This window comes from Nyctereutes procyonoides, unplaced genomic scaffold (assembly GCF_905146905.1).
Source record: "Nyctereutes procyonoides isolate TBG_1078 unplaced genomic scaffold, NYPRO_anot_genome, whole genome shotgun sequence".
In the NCBI taxonomy this organism is placed as follows: Eukaryota; Metazoa; Chordata; class Mammalia; order Carnivora; family Canidae; genus Nyctereutes; species Nyctereutes procyonoides.
The window spans coordinates 40,919,174-40,939,193 of NW_026575140.1; the positions used below are offsets into that span (position 1 = coordinate 40,919,174).

At 38.1% G+C, this 20,020-nt stretch overlaps 1 protein-coding gene across 8 annotated transcripts in view; it reads left to right on the forward strand.

Annotated features, from left to right (window-relative positions):
• Positions 1-20,020, forward strand: part of NFIA (nuclear factor I A) — a 368,402-nt gene that overhangs the window by 183,616 nt on the left and 164,766 nt on the right. For all 8 annotated transcript variants that reach the window (XM_055305118.1, XM_055305120.1, XM_055305119.1 and 5 more), the window contains one exon: positions 4,099-4,164. In XM_055305118.1, the coding sequence (XP_055161093.1) occupies positions 4,099-4,164 (66 nt within the window). The remainder of the gene's footprint in view (positions 1-4,098; positions 4,165-20,020) is intronic.

The following is a 20,020-nucleotide window of genomic DNA, read 5'->3' on the forward strand; positions in this document are numbered from 1 at the left end:
TGTGTGTGTGTGTGTCTTAAATAAATAAATAAATAAATAAATAAATAAATAAATAAATAAATAAGATCTTAAAAAAAAAGAATTATTTTCTTACAGAACTTGATTCTCATAGGAGATCATTTAAGATCACCTTAGTGTAACACAGAGTAAATCACACAACAGGAGATGTATATACAATGAAGGGAACTAGAGAAGAGAATGTTTAACAGTGTGTCAAGCACAGGGAAGATTTAGCAACATGCCACCTTTGCTTCATGTCTATAGAATGTGAACTACAGGGAAGTAAAGTCTCTATTTTTTACCTGCCTAGTTTGACCGTATTGACATATTTTTGACATTCTTCCCCTTTCCCAGTAGGAATGTTCTCTGGAAGCCCATGCTGAGGGGGAGCAGAACTCAGATTGGGACAACTGCATGTGTGGATCAGTAGCAAATCCAGTACAAGGTTTCTGTTCATTGCACAAGCTTATGGAAGCGGAGACTGATATGTAGGCATTAGGATTTATTTTATTCCTTTCCCCAGTGATTATATCGATAGTAAAATATCTTTGAGTACTCCAGCAATATAGCTGTAGGCGCCATAAAAATGCATAGATAGATGGCTACAAGTTCAATTAAGAGGTCTCAACCCAGCCTCCCATATGCAAACCCTGTCTATTTTAGGTTTAAATTTCTCCTCATAAATTTTTTAAAAACCAAAAGAAACATTGCTTTTCAAGATTAGGTTGATGTCTAAGATTCCTTAAACAAAAAGGTAGTCCCTAGATGGGGAAAAAAAAATGATGACCCTAATGTATTTCCTCACAATAGCATTTCCAACTCCATCATTTAAACACACTTAAAATAATATTCTCTTCATTGTAACATACAAATCTTCTGGCTTTCAACCAGGGAACTAGAGGAAGTCATGCCAGATATAAGATTGAAGCTATGAGATATGGCATCCAATTCCATGCAGTTGCGTCTGTTATTCTGGGGCCTCTAATTCTTTCAGGAGGTGGGAATCAATGGGCCATGTAGAAATTGTCCAAAAAAGTAAGCTATGAAGTTAACCTAGGCTTCTGACCTTGGCAGGTCTCTACCAAGTATGAAAAAGAAAAGTAAGTTAATTGTTAACCTTCATGATTGTGTTTCAGTGTACATGCTTAAGAGAACAATCGTTTATTTATATCAATTATGTATGGGTAGAAATTAATTTGCAATTCTGGTCAGCTCCATGCTTAACAGCATCGATGACCATTTGCAATAACTGGGAAAGTGTCCATGCATCCTCAGTGTAGAATAAAGCCCTGGGGAGTGCCTGGGTGGCTCAGTCTGCCTTTAGCTCAGGTCATGATCCTAGGGTCCTGGGATCAAGCCCTGCATTGGGCTCTCTGCTCAGCAGGGAGCTGCTTCTCCCTCTCTTCCCTGTTTGTGCTATCTCAATTGCACAAAAAGGAAAAAAGAATATAGCTATGGGACAGGGCAGTTCTGTTCCTTGTTGGTTCAAAAAAGAAAGGTATTAAACTGCCTGGGGTTGAAAGTAACTGCTGAAATTTTTGGATCATTTAAATTTTCTTGTAGATTTTTGGCTCTGCCTATTCCTTACCAGGATAGTGTGTTTTAGTATGCTGTCCTCGGTGGACAGCAGTGTCTCTAGCTTTTCAAAAAAACTGGATAAATTAAATTCTGTTTCCGGTTTGGCTAGATGCATCCCCCAGTGTGTGTATCTGAGCTTTCAGAAGAGCGCTGCGGCCCCTTTCACACCAACTCTGAGTCTTTTCTTGCCTCTCAGTTTATTTGCTGCTTTTTCTCCTTCTGTAGCTTGGAATTTTAAACTTTGAACACACCTGCAGGCATCTTTTGTTGCTGTTCAAGTTTTCTATAATCATGTCATATTTCAATGAAGATAGGATGGTGAACCAAGTGGAAAGGAAAAGGAAAAAGAAGTAGTCCACTTTCATATTATTAAAAACATTTTTTAATCTCATTATCCTTCTTGTTTTAAATCAGTGGATAAATATCAGAAAAATAATTGGCCTTTGTATATTTGAATCAATTGAGATGAAAAATGTTCTTCTGTTTATTCAAAGTGATTAATCCTAAGGATATATCTAGAAGAAGAGCATCGGCAAAGCTATCATATTTCCACCAGTTAGGTTTGCTGGTATTACTGCAACAACATAAGTGTTCTGTTTGGCAGAATTTTATGCATCCTTTTTGGAATGAGATCTGAAAGAATTTTAACTTTCCCTGAAGCAAAATTATGTATTTTTAAATTTTTAATTATAAATATTAATGGTTTAACATTTTCTTGAACAAAAATAATAAAGGTATGCCTTTCTCGTAAAATGATGTTGAAATAGTTCTCAGACTAGTTTATAATTTTAATGGCAAAATTGTAGGATATTTTTTTAGAAAAAGAGGAGGTAGTCCTATTTTTTCATTGTTCCCTACAAAATTAGTATTAGTTTATGGGGTTAAAAAGTCAAATATGGTCCAATATAACTTTGCAGTTCCAATTTTCAGTGTAGCCTCCATATTTCATTTCAGGGATCATCCTAAAGGATTTATCTCAAGTTTTTTTTGACCTGTCATGCTTTTATGTTTTCACTATGACAATTGTTACAAAATGATAAAGGCTATCATGTTGCCAGACTTAAATAAAAATTCACACTTCATGTCTTTTGTTATTTGTTCCTTTGGATCAGCATAGATTTTTTTTTTTTGTTGTAGTCACCAGGTTAAGATCATCTGAAAACTTAAAGATAGATATTTTCCTAATAGTACTTCCCTATAATTAAAACCCTCATTTGCTTAAAAGCAGGGAGCCTTTCTAAAGTAATAAATTAGCATTTCTCGACTTAGGGTCACTAGGAGTGCTACTTCTTTTTGCAAATATCTCCAAGAAAGAGAATAGTAATGCTATACCTCTGTTGAAATAGAAGTAATATTTTCAGTTTAATCACAGTTAAGTATCATGACCTTTTGATCTTGCACTGAACTTCTTGCTAAAATGTGGTCAAATTTTAGACAGCCGATTCTAACCCTGTGTAGCCAAGGTAAAATTATTAACCATACTTTCCATAGATATAGAACTTTTTCTAAAAAAAATTTTGTTTTTAAATAATGTTCTATACTGTTTCAAAGTCTCCGACTGTTTCAAGCACAAAAATTTACCCTTGAAATATTTTGCCTAATTTTTGTTTCCTCCCTCCAAAAAATGTCTAAGTATGTTTACTTCTAATTCTGTGAAATTCTTTTCTTTTGCTCTAACTTAATTTTATCTCATTTTTAAAATTAAATGTTATTTTGTAAAAAAAAAATCCCATTTAGAAATTAACTGAATTGTTTTAGTTTGAAAATAATTGTGGTTTTTGGTTTTTGGTTTTTTATATAAATGGAGTCCTGTGAAGGTGTGCAAGAACCTGTTTTTTGCAAACAAGTCCTCTTAGGAGCTCCCAAGGACATCAGTACAAGAGGAAAACTGTACTTATAAAGTGGAGGAAACATGGCCCCTTCAGAAAGATGCCTTGGAGTTATCCTGTGATTTCAAGTAAATGCGCTAGAATATTAGGACTCTTGTATTTGGTGGTGTTAGTCTGCATGGTGTGTTGCTGTAGCACAGAGCTAAATATCAACAGAACTTGTTACTGTTGTTTGAGTTGCTTTTTATATACCAGCTTCAAAATATGTTTTGACACTTTATTATGTTCTGAATCAAGCTTCAGATGTGTGTAATGAAGGATGAAGTCTTTATCAGACTCTAGTGTATAAATAATGGAGAAGAGCAGTTTAGAAATGGTTTCTCTGTAAGAGAATAGTTTCTGAAGAGTTTCAAGTTATGATCCTGGCTCAAGCCAGACGCTACTGCTGAAGGCATATCCAGAATGGAGCATCCTCTCTAGAGGCACAGGCTGCTCTTGCTGCTTTTCTCTCTCCTTTTTTTTTACCTTCCTCCCTTCCCCCACTCCCCTCCCCCCACCTCATTCATCTTGTCATTTCTATAACATCCTCATTCCTAGTTTACATGCTGAACCTTTTGAGAAAGTCTGGCACCTCTGATCCACTTTCCCTCACAGACCCTGTAATTTTTGGCTGTATTTTTATGTTTTTCAGATTCAAGTCAATCTGAAAGTCCCAGCCAGCCAAGTGATGCTGACATTAAGGACCAGCCAGAAAATGGTAAGTTTAGTTGGGGACTCTAGCTGCTGCTCTCAGAGTCCAGCAGTGGCCAGGAGCCAACCAAGGACAAGGGTTTTTGAAGTCTGCCCTGTGGGCAGCTCACAGTAGGAACAACTTCGATGACTCAAGGAGTTCTCTGGATCATTCTAGCAGTTAAGCCCTTCTCCACCCCTGCTCCCAAACATCATCAAGAGAACTTTAGTTCCCAAGAACATCGATGACTCTGGGAGGTGGGGTTGGTTTACCAAATCAGAATCTTTTGCAGCACAAGGGAGGAGGCACTGCCTCTCTTGTTTCATTTCTCGTTCCTTCTAAGGTGACAAATGCCCCTCGACCTTCTTTGCTGGTGACTTAAGGGTACTGACTGATAAATATTTTTGTGGCCTTTCACAGCTCAACCCTTTCCTAATTGCTTTCATAAAATGAACTCTGCCTTTGAAGGATTTTCCACTTTCAGTTGTCTGAAATAAAACAGTAAAGGTACCTGACAGTATTACCTTCCTAAATTATGTAATTATATAAATTTTCTGTCTCAGAAACTTGATTAACATAGAATGCATGTTTTATATACAAAATAATAGTATCCAGTAAAATACTAGCTCCACGGTATGCACTCCAAGTACAAAACAGATTGTTATAGGTTGAAATTTAAGATTGAGTAAAACTATCAGTTTCAGAAAAAACTGAGAAGTGAATTTGCAGTCCCTATCATATACTAAACATTGTACTGTGCTTTTTTACTGTGTACCTTCATGGATATCATCTCATGAAATTCCAGAGTGTTCTTCCTCAGTGATACAATGAAAGACTCTAATTGGGAGGCTTGACCTTGAGGGCCCTGTGAAGGGCATATAGCATCATGTTTAAAATTTTGAGTTGTAGCATCAACCTGCTTTCAAATTCCGCCCCTGCTATTTCTTACCTTTGTAATATTGAATAGGTTATTTAACCTCTCAGGGTATAAAATTACTCCTCATCTTTAAAATAGTATGGTCATAATATATTACTAATAGCCTACCTGTTGAAGAGCTAAATAAAATGCACATATTCATATAGTTTATTAAAAAAATTATTGACTCCTCAATGTTACTACTTATTTTTCTTGTCAGTATCATCCGTACCATATTGGTTTTTCATTTACTTAGAATGACCTCATTCCTTTGGTCACTCTTTTATTGTTCTATACATTTTTCCGTTTTGATCTCCATCTGATCTTTTGGAAAAGATAAGGTAAACTGAATTCTGTCAGTATCATGGGATGGAGGATTTTTACCACATGAAATATCCTCTCACTAATTTTTTTCAGGATCTGTTTCATTTTCCAAGCCTGGAAAATTCTTGATAGCATTGCTGGATTCTGACATCAAATACGGACTCTGGCTGTCCCTCTTTTCTGGTGTTTCAGTGGTAGTTTCCTTATCAAAGTTGTCTCTTCAAAGCAAGCATAAGGAAGGAGAGACCCCCAAAGTCTTGTTTTTAGTGACATTAACAGCTACATCTTATTTTTTGTTGACATTTTTAAAGGGATACTTATACATTAGTTTCATCCTCTGTTTCCATCTGGTATCTGATCCATAAGGAATCACTTACCAGTGATACCTTAAATGTTTCATTTTTCTAGATTATACTTAAATATAACCTGCCTGAAGTTGTGTCCAGAGATACTCATTTTATTCTCAATTCATTTTTAAAAATTTGTGGGCTGTCCGGGTATGTGGTTCGCATACTTGGGTCTGGCCGCCCCTTTCACAGACCTGCAATTCATCTGTCTTCATAAAATGGCCGACAAGCTGTTCACATGCAAATATAAATTGAGAGCATGAGAGGCCTGGCATGCCTTTCTGGAGCTGTCTGTAATACCGATATTGTGCGTTTCCCATTCCAAAAAGCAACCAGGATCAAGCCTGGATTTTTCGGCCAAAGGCACAGAAATATTAGCCAAGTTCATATTAACCCCAGATTACTTGGGGCTACTTCAAGGATTCTCGATACCATTTGGGGGTGGGGGGGAGGGGATAGGGGAGGATTGTGTGAGTTCAAAGAAAACATTAATATCTGGGAGAGAAAGTAGTAAGTTCCTCTGTTTCAAATTTCTATTTATTTTAAAGAAAAAGTAGAGGCTGCTTTGTCTTGGATGACTCCAGTTGAAGCTTAGCCTAGAGGAATGGCAGCCTACGCAGTTTCCTCTACCTGCCTTTTGTCAATCTCAGATGAAGTGATTGAAGGAAACATGATTTTACCTCTTTTCTATAGACATATAATCCCTAAAGGAAAATAAACGAAGAGTTCAGGACCAGGTACTTACACCCATTAGAAAACCTTCCAGTGTCACTTTGACCAAGAGTGATTTTCTTTTTCATTACCCAGGTTATGAACAATGAGCTCCTGAAGGGTTTTCGTTTGTTTCATTGTTGTTTTTAAAAAGGCAACTCTCATAAACATAGCAACCAACCTCTGAGAACTTTTGGAATCTTGGTGGGTGAAGAAGTGACAGACTCTGGTCTTCAAATAAAGTGGGAATGCATTACATCTTCTTTATGTATATATGCGAGGGGAAATCATATTCTTTTTATCCTAGCTCTTGAAGAGAAAGGTAATGGGAAACGAATGGTATTTTCCTAGTAAACCATGGAGAATGAATAGACAAATGGTAACATGCCGTTTCATCCAAAACCATAAACTAGGCCATGTAACTTTACCTAAAGTGGATGCAGCTGTTTCTTCCCTGTCCAACTAGTCTGGCTTTTTTCTGTGGAATTTTTGCTTTCTTTTCTTGTACTCCCTTAAGACCCAACTGTAAAAGAAAACAAATCTTTGTCCAATTAGAGTATTAGATGGGAATCTTGAAGGAATTATTTGAAGCCCAGAGATAAAATATCAGAATCTCTGAAACTCAAAATTGGCATAGTGTAATGATGAAAAACTCTGTCTTTCAAGTCAGACAGACCACCTTTAGATGAAATAATGGCTGGGTGACTTTGAATAACCTATTGTCCCAATCTCAGTTTTCTTATCAGTGAAGTAGCAATACTAAAAGAGCATACTTCGTATTAAAAGGGAGACTATTCTGTACACGAAACAGCAACATGTCTGGTTCATGGTAAGGACTCAAAGAAAACCTTATATCTGTAAAGTGCATGCATATTGGAGAGGCCAAAAGCTGGGAGATTTGGAATGGAAAGGGGTTTGGTGTATGTCAGAAATAAACCAAGACTTTTAGAGACATCTTTTGTCGGTACCTGTTCTGTTCTGAAATGTCAGACATAAGTCTCTTTAAATCTGTCCATAATCCCCACAGTGCCACATCTAGTTTATTATGTAGACTATTATTCTTCACATTCTGTTCCTCTCCTAGCAGTTGACTACCACAAAAGTGATTCAGAGTTGTCAGAACCTTCAGAATGAGCACTCCCAGAGAAGGCGATTCTGGAAAGAAGGGACCCCACCTAGATGGCTTTAATTTTAGCAGTCTTTCCTTGGCCAAAACCAACTAGAATCTGGCCTATTAAAACCTATAAGCTGATTAAGGGTCAGTTTCATGACCAGTTCCTTTTAAAACAATATGGCAGAGCATATTGCTCTGTGACTTGAACTGAGCAGGTACCTGGTATTTATCTGCTTAATGAATAGAATTAATAAGTCGATGAATATGTTCTCATTGTCCCCAATATTTTGTGAATGTCTGCTCACTGTTGATTTACCAAGAGGTTTTTAAAGAAACAAGTATCACATTTAAAAAAAAAACTGGAAATGCTAAAAATCTAATTTGGGTGTGGGGGAAAATTGTACATGGGGTCATCGACAGACATGAACAGACATGCTAGGAAGCCAAGGCCAAAGGCTATGTTAATGTCTATGGTAGACCGAGTTGTACCTCTGCCCCTCCCAAATGAGCAGGTGTGAGCAAAGGTATGAAATACCATCGTGTTAGCTTATGCTTGCTTACCACAGGGGACGAAATTCTGACAAAGTTCTCAGCTCTGGCTGGACTCATGCATTTAATTCTTTTGCATACGACTGGAACCCCCTTTCTGGCTTTTCAAGAGACTCTGAAGGATATAAGCCTTATTTGTTGGACTTTGACTTAGGACGTCTATTCAAACCACCTTTGTGAATTCCCGTGAAGTACTTTGGCTACTGATTGTTAACAGTATTTATGGGACAGAACATTTGAAATGACTGCTTGGTATTTACAGGACCTGTGAACAGTCGTCTAAAGCTTGCACTTTGTGGTGCATCAGGTCAGTCATTTCTGAGGGAGGGAAAAGCTCATGTGATAACCCTCCTCCTTAATTCAAGTCATGCTTCTGTAGGGCCACAGTGAATCCATGTCTGAGGGAAGCACAGTCCAGCATTGGCACTCTGAAAGCATATTCCCCGCTGGGACTCGCTGTGAAAACACCCTTAACTGAAAAAAGAAAATATGGGATTCCCTTGCCAGAAAAAGAAAAGCTGTGTTCACATGTTTTTTCCCCTCTATTTACTCTCTCTCATCACCTGCATAGACTACTATTAATAGGCTCATCTTCATGGTTTTTAAAATGTGATATTCATAACAGGAAAGCAGAGTTGGTATTTGGATTATTTCCTTTAGGCTTAATCATGTTTGTTCTTCCTCATTTATCTGGTGCTTGCACATATGTTGGTGGCATAAACCCTCAGATGGGCCTTTGCAATCAGTGGAAAGCCATTAATCATGATGCTTGCCCCAGATTTTGAAAATATTCAGCTCTACCTGCCAATTTGAAAATCACCCTGGAGAATTGGTTGAGTATGGCTTTCATGGTCACCAACTTCATTTGTGTCATTTCCATCTTGTATTGCTACACTAGATATTGTTGCTAAATGTTGCTGGATGAACAAGGAATGTACTCCAACCACAGCCATATCTCCCTGGTTATCCATTAACTCATTTCTGTGAGTATTTTGAATATTTCAATACTTATGAAATAACTTTCAAAGCTACTGACCTGTAGGATCCACTTTGTAATTTGAGGGTGAGATAAGAGAACTGTAAATTTCTATTTCTCTTATGGATAAACATTCTTTTATCTGATAATGTGCTCTTAAAACATTGGAGGCCCTATGCTTTAACTTTTTTCCCATCTCCTCAAAAATATAGTAGGTATATTGCAATGTTATAATATTATTAATACACGGTGGAAAGGCAAAAGATAATTCATAATTCCAAATTCTAAGAATTGTCTGTTACTTATTGCTGGATGCACTGCCCATTTTAGGAACAGTTTTGATTAGTGCGTCATTTTTGTTGGGTCGTTTTAGGAATTTTTGAGGTAATGCAGCCCTATAATTTGCATTTTGCTGGGAAGGCAGGAGCACTCTAGTGCCATTGACTTGTAAATACAATTTATCAATATTTCATAATTTACATGAGTTTCTTTTACAATTACCTAGCAACAGTCATTCTCCACAATGCTCTTTCAAAAAAATGCCACAGGGACAGACACAGCAGAGTGACCACCAGAATAGCAGCAATAACAGTAATGATCAATATTCTAAACTATGTAAAGGTCCCAACTTAGGGAGACATTCAAAACTAAATGCCTTCTGGTTTCCAGATCTGTATAATTAAATTCTGACTGATGAATTTTCAGCAATGCGATTAAGTTGGACTCTCTCCTTTAAGAGACTAGAGAACCAGAATTTGGTTTGAACCTAAAAATGTCAATCTGAGACCAGGTAAATTGTGCTTTCTTAAATATTGTTAGCAGATGTGACCCATCATTATTTGCAGAGGCTCTTTAGAAATGCCTCTAGACAAAGGAAATTCTTGGATATTGTGTTTTGAAAGATGAGGTACCAGGTGAGGCTGCAGGGTTTCCCCGGCATGTGTATTGCAGTGCAGTGTATGTTGAGCTCTACCCCAGGACCCAGTGTCATTAAGGAGCTTTTTCAACTGAAAAATAGGGAGGAAATTTGTAGTCATTTTTAAAAAGTAGTTTTACCTCACACATTATGGGTATTTTATTGTCTACATACAGAGGATAACTAGCTGAATAGACTTTAAGTGGTTGGCTAGTAGCCAAAATAGGGAGTGTTTTAGACTCATGTTCCTTGATGTCTAAATTCTAAAATGGACTGGATGGGTGGTCTAGTTCAGACATCTTCCCTCCTCCACCTCCCCCCACTTCCCTCCCTGACCATCCCTCACATGTTAGGGATGTTACAGAGGAAAGAAAGAAGTTAGTAAAGGGATTTTTTCCGGTCCTCAAATTTATTTGTGTCTATAACTCTTGACCTAGAAGACATGACCATGTGAATGCCTATTGGGTATAACATTCTAAGTAGGAAAGCATTTTTAGGTGTCGATTTGTAATTTATATGGGATCATGTAAATCTATCTGTAGATCTTGATTCCAAAAATATGAAGCAATACAATTCATGTAGTATTTGAATTGGGCTCAGAAAAGAAACCAAATGAGGAACCGTCATCAAATCACAGTGTGGTAGAAGGTACACCTGGTGTTTATCTGCGGCTCCATCTGCTATTGTTCTGTTTTCTCTGTGATCTGAGCCCGAACAACTGATAGGACCCTTTGACAGAGAAGGACCTTAGAAGGACCTGCAGGATACTTTTAATGGTCCCTTTAGGATAGCTTTCCATCAATTAAAAATCAGCCCAGTGAGATATCAGGGAGGCTAGATTGGGTCAGGAATAGTGAATGAGCTTTCCTTGCCACAAATAATAGGGTCTGATTTGACACTTGAGTGTGAATTTGTTGATTTAAAGCCTGTATATTATTTTTGGGAAGGAATTATCCATTTGTGGGTAATATTAGAAAACTGAATGTAATATAAATAATTTATTTGAGGATTTGGAGTCACTAATCCAGATTGATTAGTTGTCTGCTACAAAAATTCATGTGGCCACAAGGATTTTTGGCACCTTTTCTCCCTGCAGCTTCCCCATTCTTTTTCTCTTCTTCGGGTTTTACTCAGCTCCAGGCAACTCTGTTCCCTTGGCATTAGCTTGTCGTTAAGGAAATCTACTGGGATAGCTCAAATAGAGGTGGGGGGAGGATAATATTTACTGCCGATTACTCTGCCCCATCTCAGTTGTTCACTTCTGTACCTGGTTGATTTTAACCCAAAGGCAACAAGGGGGTCTCATATGCCTTATTCGCAGGTATCATATGGTGCATATCCAAAGAGAGAAATGGAAAGGATGTTGTGGAAAGGCCCAGCAAAGTAATAATAGGCTTCCAACAATCTCCAAGTCATTGTTTTCTTAGATCTCTGTAGGTATTTTGCAGCCAGAGAGCTGCTCAGTAAGCAGCATTTGTAAACTCAAGAGATGAGAAAGGAGAAACTGAATCACAGCTTCCGAATAGGTCAAACCAGTAAGGGAGAGTTGCCATTATAAGTCTGACGTTGAGCATCTCTTAAGAGAAAATCAGTTGTCCAAGTCACTTAAAGACTTTGTTCCTCAGTTTTCTCATAAGTAATTCAACAGATAGTTATTAAGAATCTGCTAGGTACATTTGGTCAATGTACTTAGATGCATTGAGGGAATACAACCATGGACCAGACATCTTGTTCTTGAAAACCTGATAGTCTAGTAAGGGGGAAAAGGCTTAATTTGTCTATCCACTCAACAAATATTTAGCTAATACATCTTAAGAACCGGGCACTGCACTGAGTAAAGTTTACCTTCTGGGGGGGGCGGGGAACAGACAGTGAACTAACTAATAATACGTATGTCATGTGCCCAGTGATATTAAATATTACAAAGAAAAATGGGGACAGATAAAGGGTTGAACAGTGGAGGGTATGGGTGCTATTTTACATAGCATGATGGGGATCAGCTTTTCTGATCTGTTGACATTTGAGTTCAGACCTGAAGAAGGTAAAGAAGAGAACTATGCAGACATTATGGACTTTGATTCTTAAAGGAGAGATCAGTAAATGTAAAGGCTTTCAGGGATGTGGGAGGAACAGTAACCAGTGTGTGGCTTTAAGGGCATGAATGAAGGAGAGAGTGATTGGAAATGGGGATAGCAGGAAACAAAATTGTATCAGACCTTCTAGGCCAGGGAAAGGACCTGGCAGCTCCTTGGAAAGCTGTGATATGGTCTATAGAGGTATGCACATTCCAACTCCATTCATTTCTTGATATAGTAAATATATCCTGAGCCCCTACCATATACAAGATACTTAATGTTTAGTGACGAGCAAAGCAAGCATAGAGTATAGTGCAGAGCTATAGACAAAGACCTGATTTGTAACATTGCCAGAGAGAGAGAGAGAAAGAGAGAGAGAGAGAGAGACTCTCTCATCTACCATGGCAACATCCTTTAGTATCCCCAGAGGCTTGTTTGTTTTTGTTTGTTTTTTATGCATGTCATACTAAAAGCTGAGTTACTTACATGGGATACTTGACTTCACATACCCACTCATGCAAACGATTCCTTTTTCATTTAATGGAAATCTAAATCTGTGGGCTTCTAGCTTATCCCTTATCTCATGACACCATTTAGATCATAAGCCCCCAGGTCTCAAGTACATTTACCATGAAGCTTCATTTTTCTCCCTACTAGTTACCAGATTCAGCAATAAAAATGGAGGACACCACGTTAAATTTGAACTTCATGTAAATAAACGATGTATAATTTTGTAGTATTAAATGGGATATACTCCTATTTTTAAAAAGTATTTGTTTACTTAAAGTAACTGCTACATTTTATCTGGCAACCAGTCCTAATTGGCCACACAGTCCTGTGTACAGTAGTAACAGCAGCATATGGAAAGGTTTGATTAGTCTGTGATAATTTCACTGATCACAAAGGGTCAAACCACTGGAATTTCACCCACTGAAAATGAACCCTGGGAAGAGAACCGCAAAGTTCTAACGAGTTGACTACTTAAATTCCATTCCTCCTGCATCTGCTGGTACCTAGTCCAGTAGTTATCTTGGAACAATAAGCCTCTTGTAAGGCACAGTCAATAGGTACAGTATAGTAGTTGAGAGCCATTCAGCCTATGCAAGTAAATTTGTAAGTTTAATTAGTGGGATAGCAATTGAGTAAGCCATTGGACAGTATGTGAGTCACTTCTTCAGAACAAATGCAGAGGAAGTATACTTTATTACAAGATTTAGTTATCAGCAGATTATTTGCTTCATGAAAGATGGTGAAAGTAGAAAATCGGTCAAATAATGAAGACTGGGAAATTCCACATTCAAAGGTGAGGTAGACAAAAGACAATTCAGGTAGACCTGAAAATAGAAGGTGCCATATTTTTCATGTGCTATCTGGGAAACAAAATATATATGTTTTCGTTTGTAATTGAGGACTGTTTTGCTAGGTGTGACAAACCTTGTCAGAATATGTTACAAAAACACAGTGTGATCTTTGAACCCTCCCATTTAAAATAAAGAATAACGTTCACAGATTCAAGGAAAATAGTTTGGAAAATCAAGATTAAACTCTACTGGGCTGTAGAGCCAGATAATGATAAAAATAATGATTTTTGGTCATAATCATGATAAGAGCTTACATTCATTGTGGACTTCCTGCATGCTGGCTTGTTACTTTGAATCTTTCAGAAAGAATATGCCCTGGTAGAATTATATGTGCATGGATTTATTTGGGGTAAAGCCTATTAAATATAAAGAGAGGGAGCAAGAGTTATTAACTGGGAGAGCTTTCACACCACAATACTGACCTGATACCTGTGGAAGGAGATGGGGAAGGAAGGAGGATTGGATTGGAAGCCTCTCACATATCAGTAAGTTTCTAAGAAAGTTTTGTACAGGAGAGTCTTTGAGCCAAAATCACCTGTTTTAAGAGTTCTATGTCCCATGGGGTGCCTGGGTGGTTCAGTTGATTGTCTGACTCTTGGTTTGAGCTCAGTTCACAATCTCAGGGTCATGAGATTGAGCCCTTCATTGGGCTCAGTGGTGAACATGGAGCCTGCTTGAGCCTCTCTTTCCTTTTCCCTCTGCCCCTTGCACTCTCTCTTTCTCTCCCTATCTCTCAAAAAAAAAAAAAAAAAAGAGAGAGAGAGAGAAAGTTGTGTGTCCCACTGGATTGGGTCCACATTAGTATTCTCCCCCTTAGTCATTGGCTGGAATATCCTGGAGGAAGGATGGCCTTTGAACAGAGGAATGGCCGCTGGGGTTATCAGGCAGTTATGCTCCTTGTAGCAAGTGATCTGATGGCTCATTTTCATGGCCACCACAGCAAAGCACCGTGCTAGGATTTCTCCTTATTTAATCCTAATACAACCTTACAGAAAGAGGTACGATTAGCATGCCCATTTCACATATGAGGAAACTGAGACACAAAGAATTTAAATAGTTTGTCCACCATCCAGAAGGTGGGAAGTGTACTCAAGCTTACTCTAACTCCAGGGTCTAATTGCTTAATCATGACATTGTGTTATAGAAAGAACAGTATTCAGCTTCTGGTTCCATATCTTATTGATTATGTGAATTTGAGCAAGTAATTTGAACTCTTGGACTTATGTTTCCTCATTTATAAGGTGGGATGTCATCACCTTCCCAGGAAATGTGTTTTTGTCACTGTTTTGTTTTGAGCTTAAACAATGTTAGTTCCTTTTCCTTCCTCATGTTTTTCTCTCATCTGGGATTGTCATCTCTTCCTTTATTCCTTATCTCATCCTCCCAGGTATCTGCCTCAGCCTTGCTCAGGCTCCCACAGGTTTAACTATGTCCTCAGAACTAACAGGACTGTTTCTGTACAGATTTTATATATGGATGTATGTTGGTATGTAAAGCACCTAGAACTTGCGGTGATCGGTGGTAGATAGTCAATCACGTATAGCCCGCCTTCTCTTTCACCTGCCTCATTGCCTCATAGACAGGAGCCATATTGCCAGAGGGGCGATCCAGAACACATTTTTTTTTCTTGCTTTAGATATTTGAGGGCCAAAATTACATTCTTGTTTTTCTTCTGAACATTCTTTACTCTCTTACCCTACAATCTCAAGTATTATGAGTACTTGATTTTTTAATGGTTTTCAACAATGGACTGAATTTTCACTTGATTTTTCTGCTGGAGACAGAGAGTATCAAATGAGATGAGCTGTGAGATATTTATACCAGATGTCATTAAGTTTGTCGAATGGCATAAAACAATTATGATTGCCAATAAATTTGAAGGTATTGCAGTGACAAAAGAGGTACGAATGTATTTATTGAAAACATAAAATGTTTATTTCTGCTTCCCGTTGTTGGTGAAGTGCAATCGAAACTTGTACCTCATCCCTTTGATTTTAGATTTCTGAATTATTTAAAAGAATTGGTTAATTCTCCAATTCAAGTGAGTAAGACCAAGTTCATTAGGATATCTGACTCCTAGCATGTCCCACATTCACAGATCATGTTAACTCCATGGAGAGGTTTATCTTCTCTTAAAATTGCAAATGCTGCCCAAACTGAAAGCTTTTCCATTAAATGCATTCTTGCAGCTTTGGACTATAAGTAAGATCCTTAACGATAGAGAGGGGGACAATGAAGTACCTTGTTGTCAGAGCATCAGCCAGTTCTAAAAGTAGCAGTGTTTAGAACATGCATGTCCTTTGAGTTCTAGCAGATTTGCAAATTGGTATCATGAAATAACATATAGGTAAACTCAGCACACACTAACACACTCTTTTGACCAATGGTTGCCAACTGGTGGTTCCCGAAGGGGGTGAAAAGAAAAATCTTAAAAGAAATTATGTGTTTTCCTCCTAGAAAAAGCTACACAGGCTGAAGATTTTTGCTTTTGACTCCATTTATGAACTCACTGGTTATCTTAACGCTTACAGAGATTTATAGTTTGGATTCATTAGGTAAAAGGTGGGGGAGAGATGAATTATCCATTATTTAATGAAGGTGGCAAATTAAATACTTTGAGAAATAGGCTCCATGATAGGAAAATATTACAAGATATCCTTAGTAGAGAAAAGATACAGAAGCCTCAACTACGGACCAGTGGTTGAATAATAATAGCCTTTAAGTTTCTCTTAATGGAAGGAGAGAGAAGATAAAAGCAGGTTCCAGTAAGACTCAGACAAGACTGGTTGTGGCCATAAGCTGTCTAGCACCTCTATATTTTTTCCTTCCACTCATTTTTTCCACTAGATATTGCTGAATTCAATTCTACCTGAGCAGAATTGATAGTGAAGGTCAATGGCGAAAGCAGCTCAAAATAGGAGACTGAGGCAGCACTTCTCTACATAAATTGATCAGGAAAGCATACTTTTGGAATACAAGATCTAAAGAAAGTTTGGGCAGCCTGGTCATACATAATTGTGTAGAATATTTGAGTTCCAGGCTCAGATCTCTCTCTGTATAGATTCTTTCTGTGCGTCAATTGGAGAGGCAAGAGAACTGACCATAGTTGTATAATATTACATACTAGAAACTTTAAATCATTTGGATATATTATCTTAATTTGGCATAATAGTTCTGAGAAGATGAGGAAAATGAGATTCAGGGATGTTGAGGCACAAATCCATGGTGAGCAGTAAGTGAGTGGCAGAGGAGGTGCTACTTCATTTTCCCAATTAGACTTTGAGACTCAACAGAAATAATGGGTAGTGAGGTGCTCTGAAATGTTTTGGAGCAACTATAATAATCTCCAATAGCTTGTATCATAAGATTTTCAGTGTATTTTCTATCTGTCCTATTCCTTCTTCCCAGGGAAATTACAACCCTGAGGTTAGGAAATGGCAACGGTGATGTCACACTTGTGGTGGTGGTAGTGATGGCAGTTAACTAGTTAAAACTAGATGATCTCCCAGTCTTTTCAACTGAATACTGACACCTGAAAACAGTGATATGTCAGAGTGTGCTGAAAGTGAAGCGAGTAAGAGTGGGTGTGCAGTTATTCTGCATTTTGCTAGGGATACCTCGTGTACTATGGGCGACATGTCACCATCTGACGTATGTACCAAGTGAGGAACATGGCATTATTAATAACTAATTCATTGTTATTTTTTAGAGGATGCAAAATAAATATGAATAGAAGCCATATTATTTTCTTTAAGTCCCCCAACATGTATTTTGAGGAGACTACTATGTTAACTGTATACTCCTTGAGGGCAGAAACTAATATTCATGCTGCACTTCATTTTTTTTAAAGTTTTTATTTATTCATGAGAGACACACACAGAGAGAGAGAGAGAGAGGCAGAGATACAGGCAGAGGGAGAAGCAGGCTCCACGCAGGGAGCCCAAAGCGCGACTCAATCCCAGGACTCCAGGACCACACCCTGGGCCAAAGGCAGGAGCTCAACCGCTGAGCCACCCTCGTGCTGCACTTCAAACACAATGTCTGGCACTATAAATGTTTTTGGAATGAATGAATGAGTGAGTAAATGAGTGAATGAATAGACCTTGTCCTCAGGAGTTCAGAGTCTTTTGTTTTTAATTGAGATGTGTTTGACATATAACATTGTGTAAGTTTAATTGTATACAACATGTTGATTTGATTCATGGCAGTATGATCTCCATCAGCTAACATCTCTACCTCGTTATGTAATTATCATGTCTTTGAGTGTTGGGAATGATTAAAATTAGTCTCTAATAATGTTGATAATTCAGTTTTGTCATCTATAATCACTGTACTGTATGCTAGGTCTCTAGGACTTCTTTATCTACTAATTGCAAGTATACGTGCTTAAACAGTATCTCTTCTATTCCCCCCCACCCTGGTAACCACCAATTTAGGATTTTAACGTCTTTTAAGAGAAAAATAATAGGTAATTATAGGTAATTTCTCCTCTTTCCAATTCATCTTTGCCCAATCATACTAGTGTTTATTAATATATGTGAGAATCCTTGTGTTAGGCGATGGGGACATAAAGATAAATGAGATTAAGATGCAGTTCTCATTGGGTGCACATTTAAACACAATTTGCCATCAAATGTGATTGTGTTTTTCTGAAGGTATTTCAAGTGTTTGGGGCCCATGATGAAGGTGGTACAAGAGATAAAAAGCTACTCAAGAGACAGCAATAGTTAAGTTTTAGGTGTTCATAAAAGAGATTTATTGGATATTTAATATAAATATTGAAATGTATGTAGATTTCCAGATGTTACCTATGGTCTCCTTGCCCCTTAGAATTAGCTCGAGACCTCTGTCCCGCACGCTGAAGAAATCTAATGTCTACCACAGGATTTTTGCACATTTTGGAGAGGGCTTTCGGGCTTAGGTCCCCTTCTAGCTGCAGGTTCCTGTATTTGCTGAGTTAATTGAGGCTTCTCCATAGCCTTATCCAGGCCCTGCACCCAGGTGTGGGATTCACCCCTTTCATTATACCTCTATACTACATACATAGAAATTATGGAAGTAGTTGACTTTGGTGAAGTTGTAAGGTGGCAGGGTTGGGGAGGGAGCACTTAGGTTATATCTCAGAACACACAAACCACTTGACATTGATTTTAAACAATTCTGCTCTTAAAAACCACTTAGGCCACGGTGCCACATTACCACAGCAGCCTGTTCTGTCTCCTACCCTCTTCTTTCTGAGCCTCTTTTTGTTCTTGTTAACTTGTAAACACAGAGGAGTTTCACTATCTCGTATTTCCTTCAATTTTGCAAATTTATGTTCTTGGGAGTTCATTTTATTGCTAAAAAAAGACCATCAGTGTATTTTCCTAATCAATGAATTCTAGTATTCTTTTTTTTTTAAAGATTTTATTTATTTATTCATGAGAGATACAGAGAGAGAGAGAGAGAAAGAGAGAGAGAGAAACATAGGCAGAGAGAGAAGCAGGCTCCCCTCAGGGAGCCCAATGCGGGACTGGATCCCAGGACCCCCGGATCACGATGTGAGCCAAAGGTAGAAGCTCAACCACTGAGCCCTAGTACGCTTGGTTAATAAATGGGATTCACTAGCTATGTATGAGAGGGAAAACACAAGGTCCTTGTCAAGCAAAAAGAACATTAGGCCCATCACATAAGGCTCCGTTTGGCGGAGGCAGAGTGTTTCTGACCAGTGTCTAATACACCAGTTGTATCCTATTTAATTCTTCACTGGCCGGCCATCTAGTGCGCTCTCCTTGGAATGAAGCTTGCTGACTGGTCAACAGAAAAGCATCCAGAAAGGAGAGATGGAGACAAAATTAAAATGTGACTTGTTTGGCATCCACCTTTGGAACATAGGCCTTCCCCCACTTTACTCTAATTCAATTGAGTAGATGTTGGGTGGAAACTAATACAGTTAAAAAGAACTTCATGTAATCTCACTAACATTCTTAGAACATGATGCTCAAGGTCTTCTGGTCAAGGATATTTGCATTTGCATTTAGAGAATAGTTAGAGCCAGAACTCTGTGAATGCGAAAAGTCCTTGCTCTAAGGATGACATTTCTAAGCTGTCAAAATCTGACGCGCTCAAGGCTAAAACCCAAAATCGCCTTATATTCCGTAAATAATGAAAAGAAAGCTTAGCATGGCACTGGTGAATTTGCTAGCCAAGGTACTAGCCTAGTGGGTTGGAATCAGAGAAAATCCATTTGTTGAGTTTAGATTGTTATAAAAATTCAAGCCTGAGGGACATGGCAAGAGAGTATAATGGGCAGACACAGTCCCACATTTCCCTGTTGGCACTCAGCCACTCTGACACTATTTACGAGTGAAGTTTCATTTGGGGCATAAGCACATTACAGAAATTTCTGTTACTTGACTGTTCTTATCTCTAATTTCTTCATATTTACTGTGAACTACAGAAATATTCACACCAAATCTTCACATATTCTATTCACTCACTCAATCAACATTTATTTAGCAAACATCTGCTGTATGCCAGACACTGTTCCAGGCATCAGTTACAGGACTGTTGGAGCCCAGAGAAGTTCAGTGATGTGCCCGAAATAACACGATG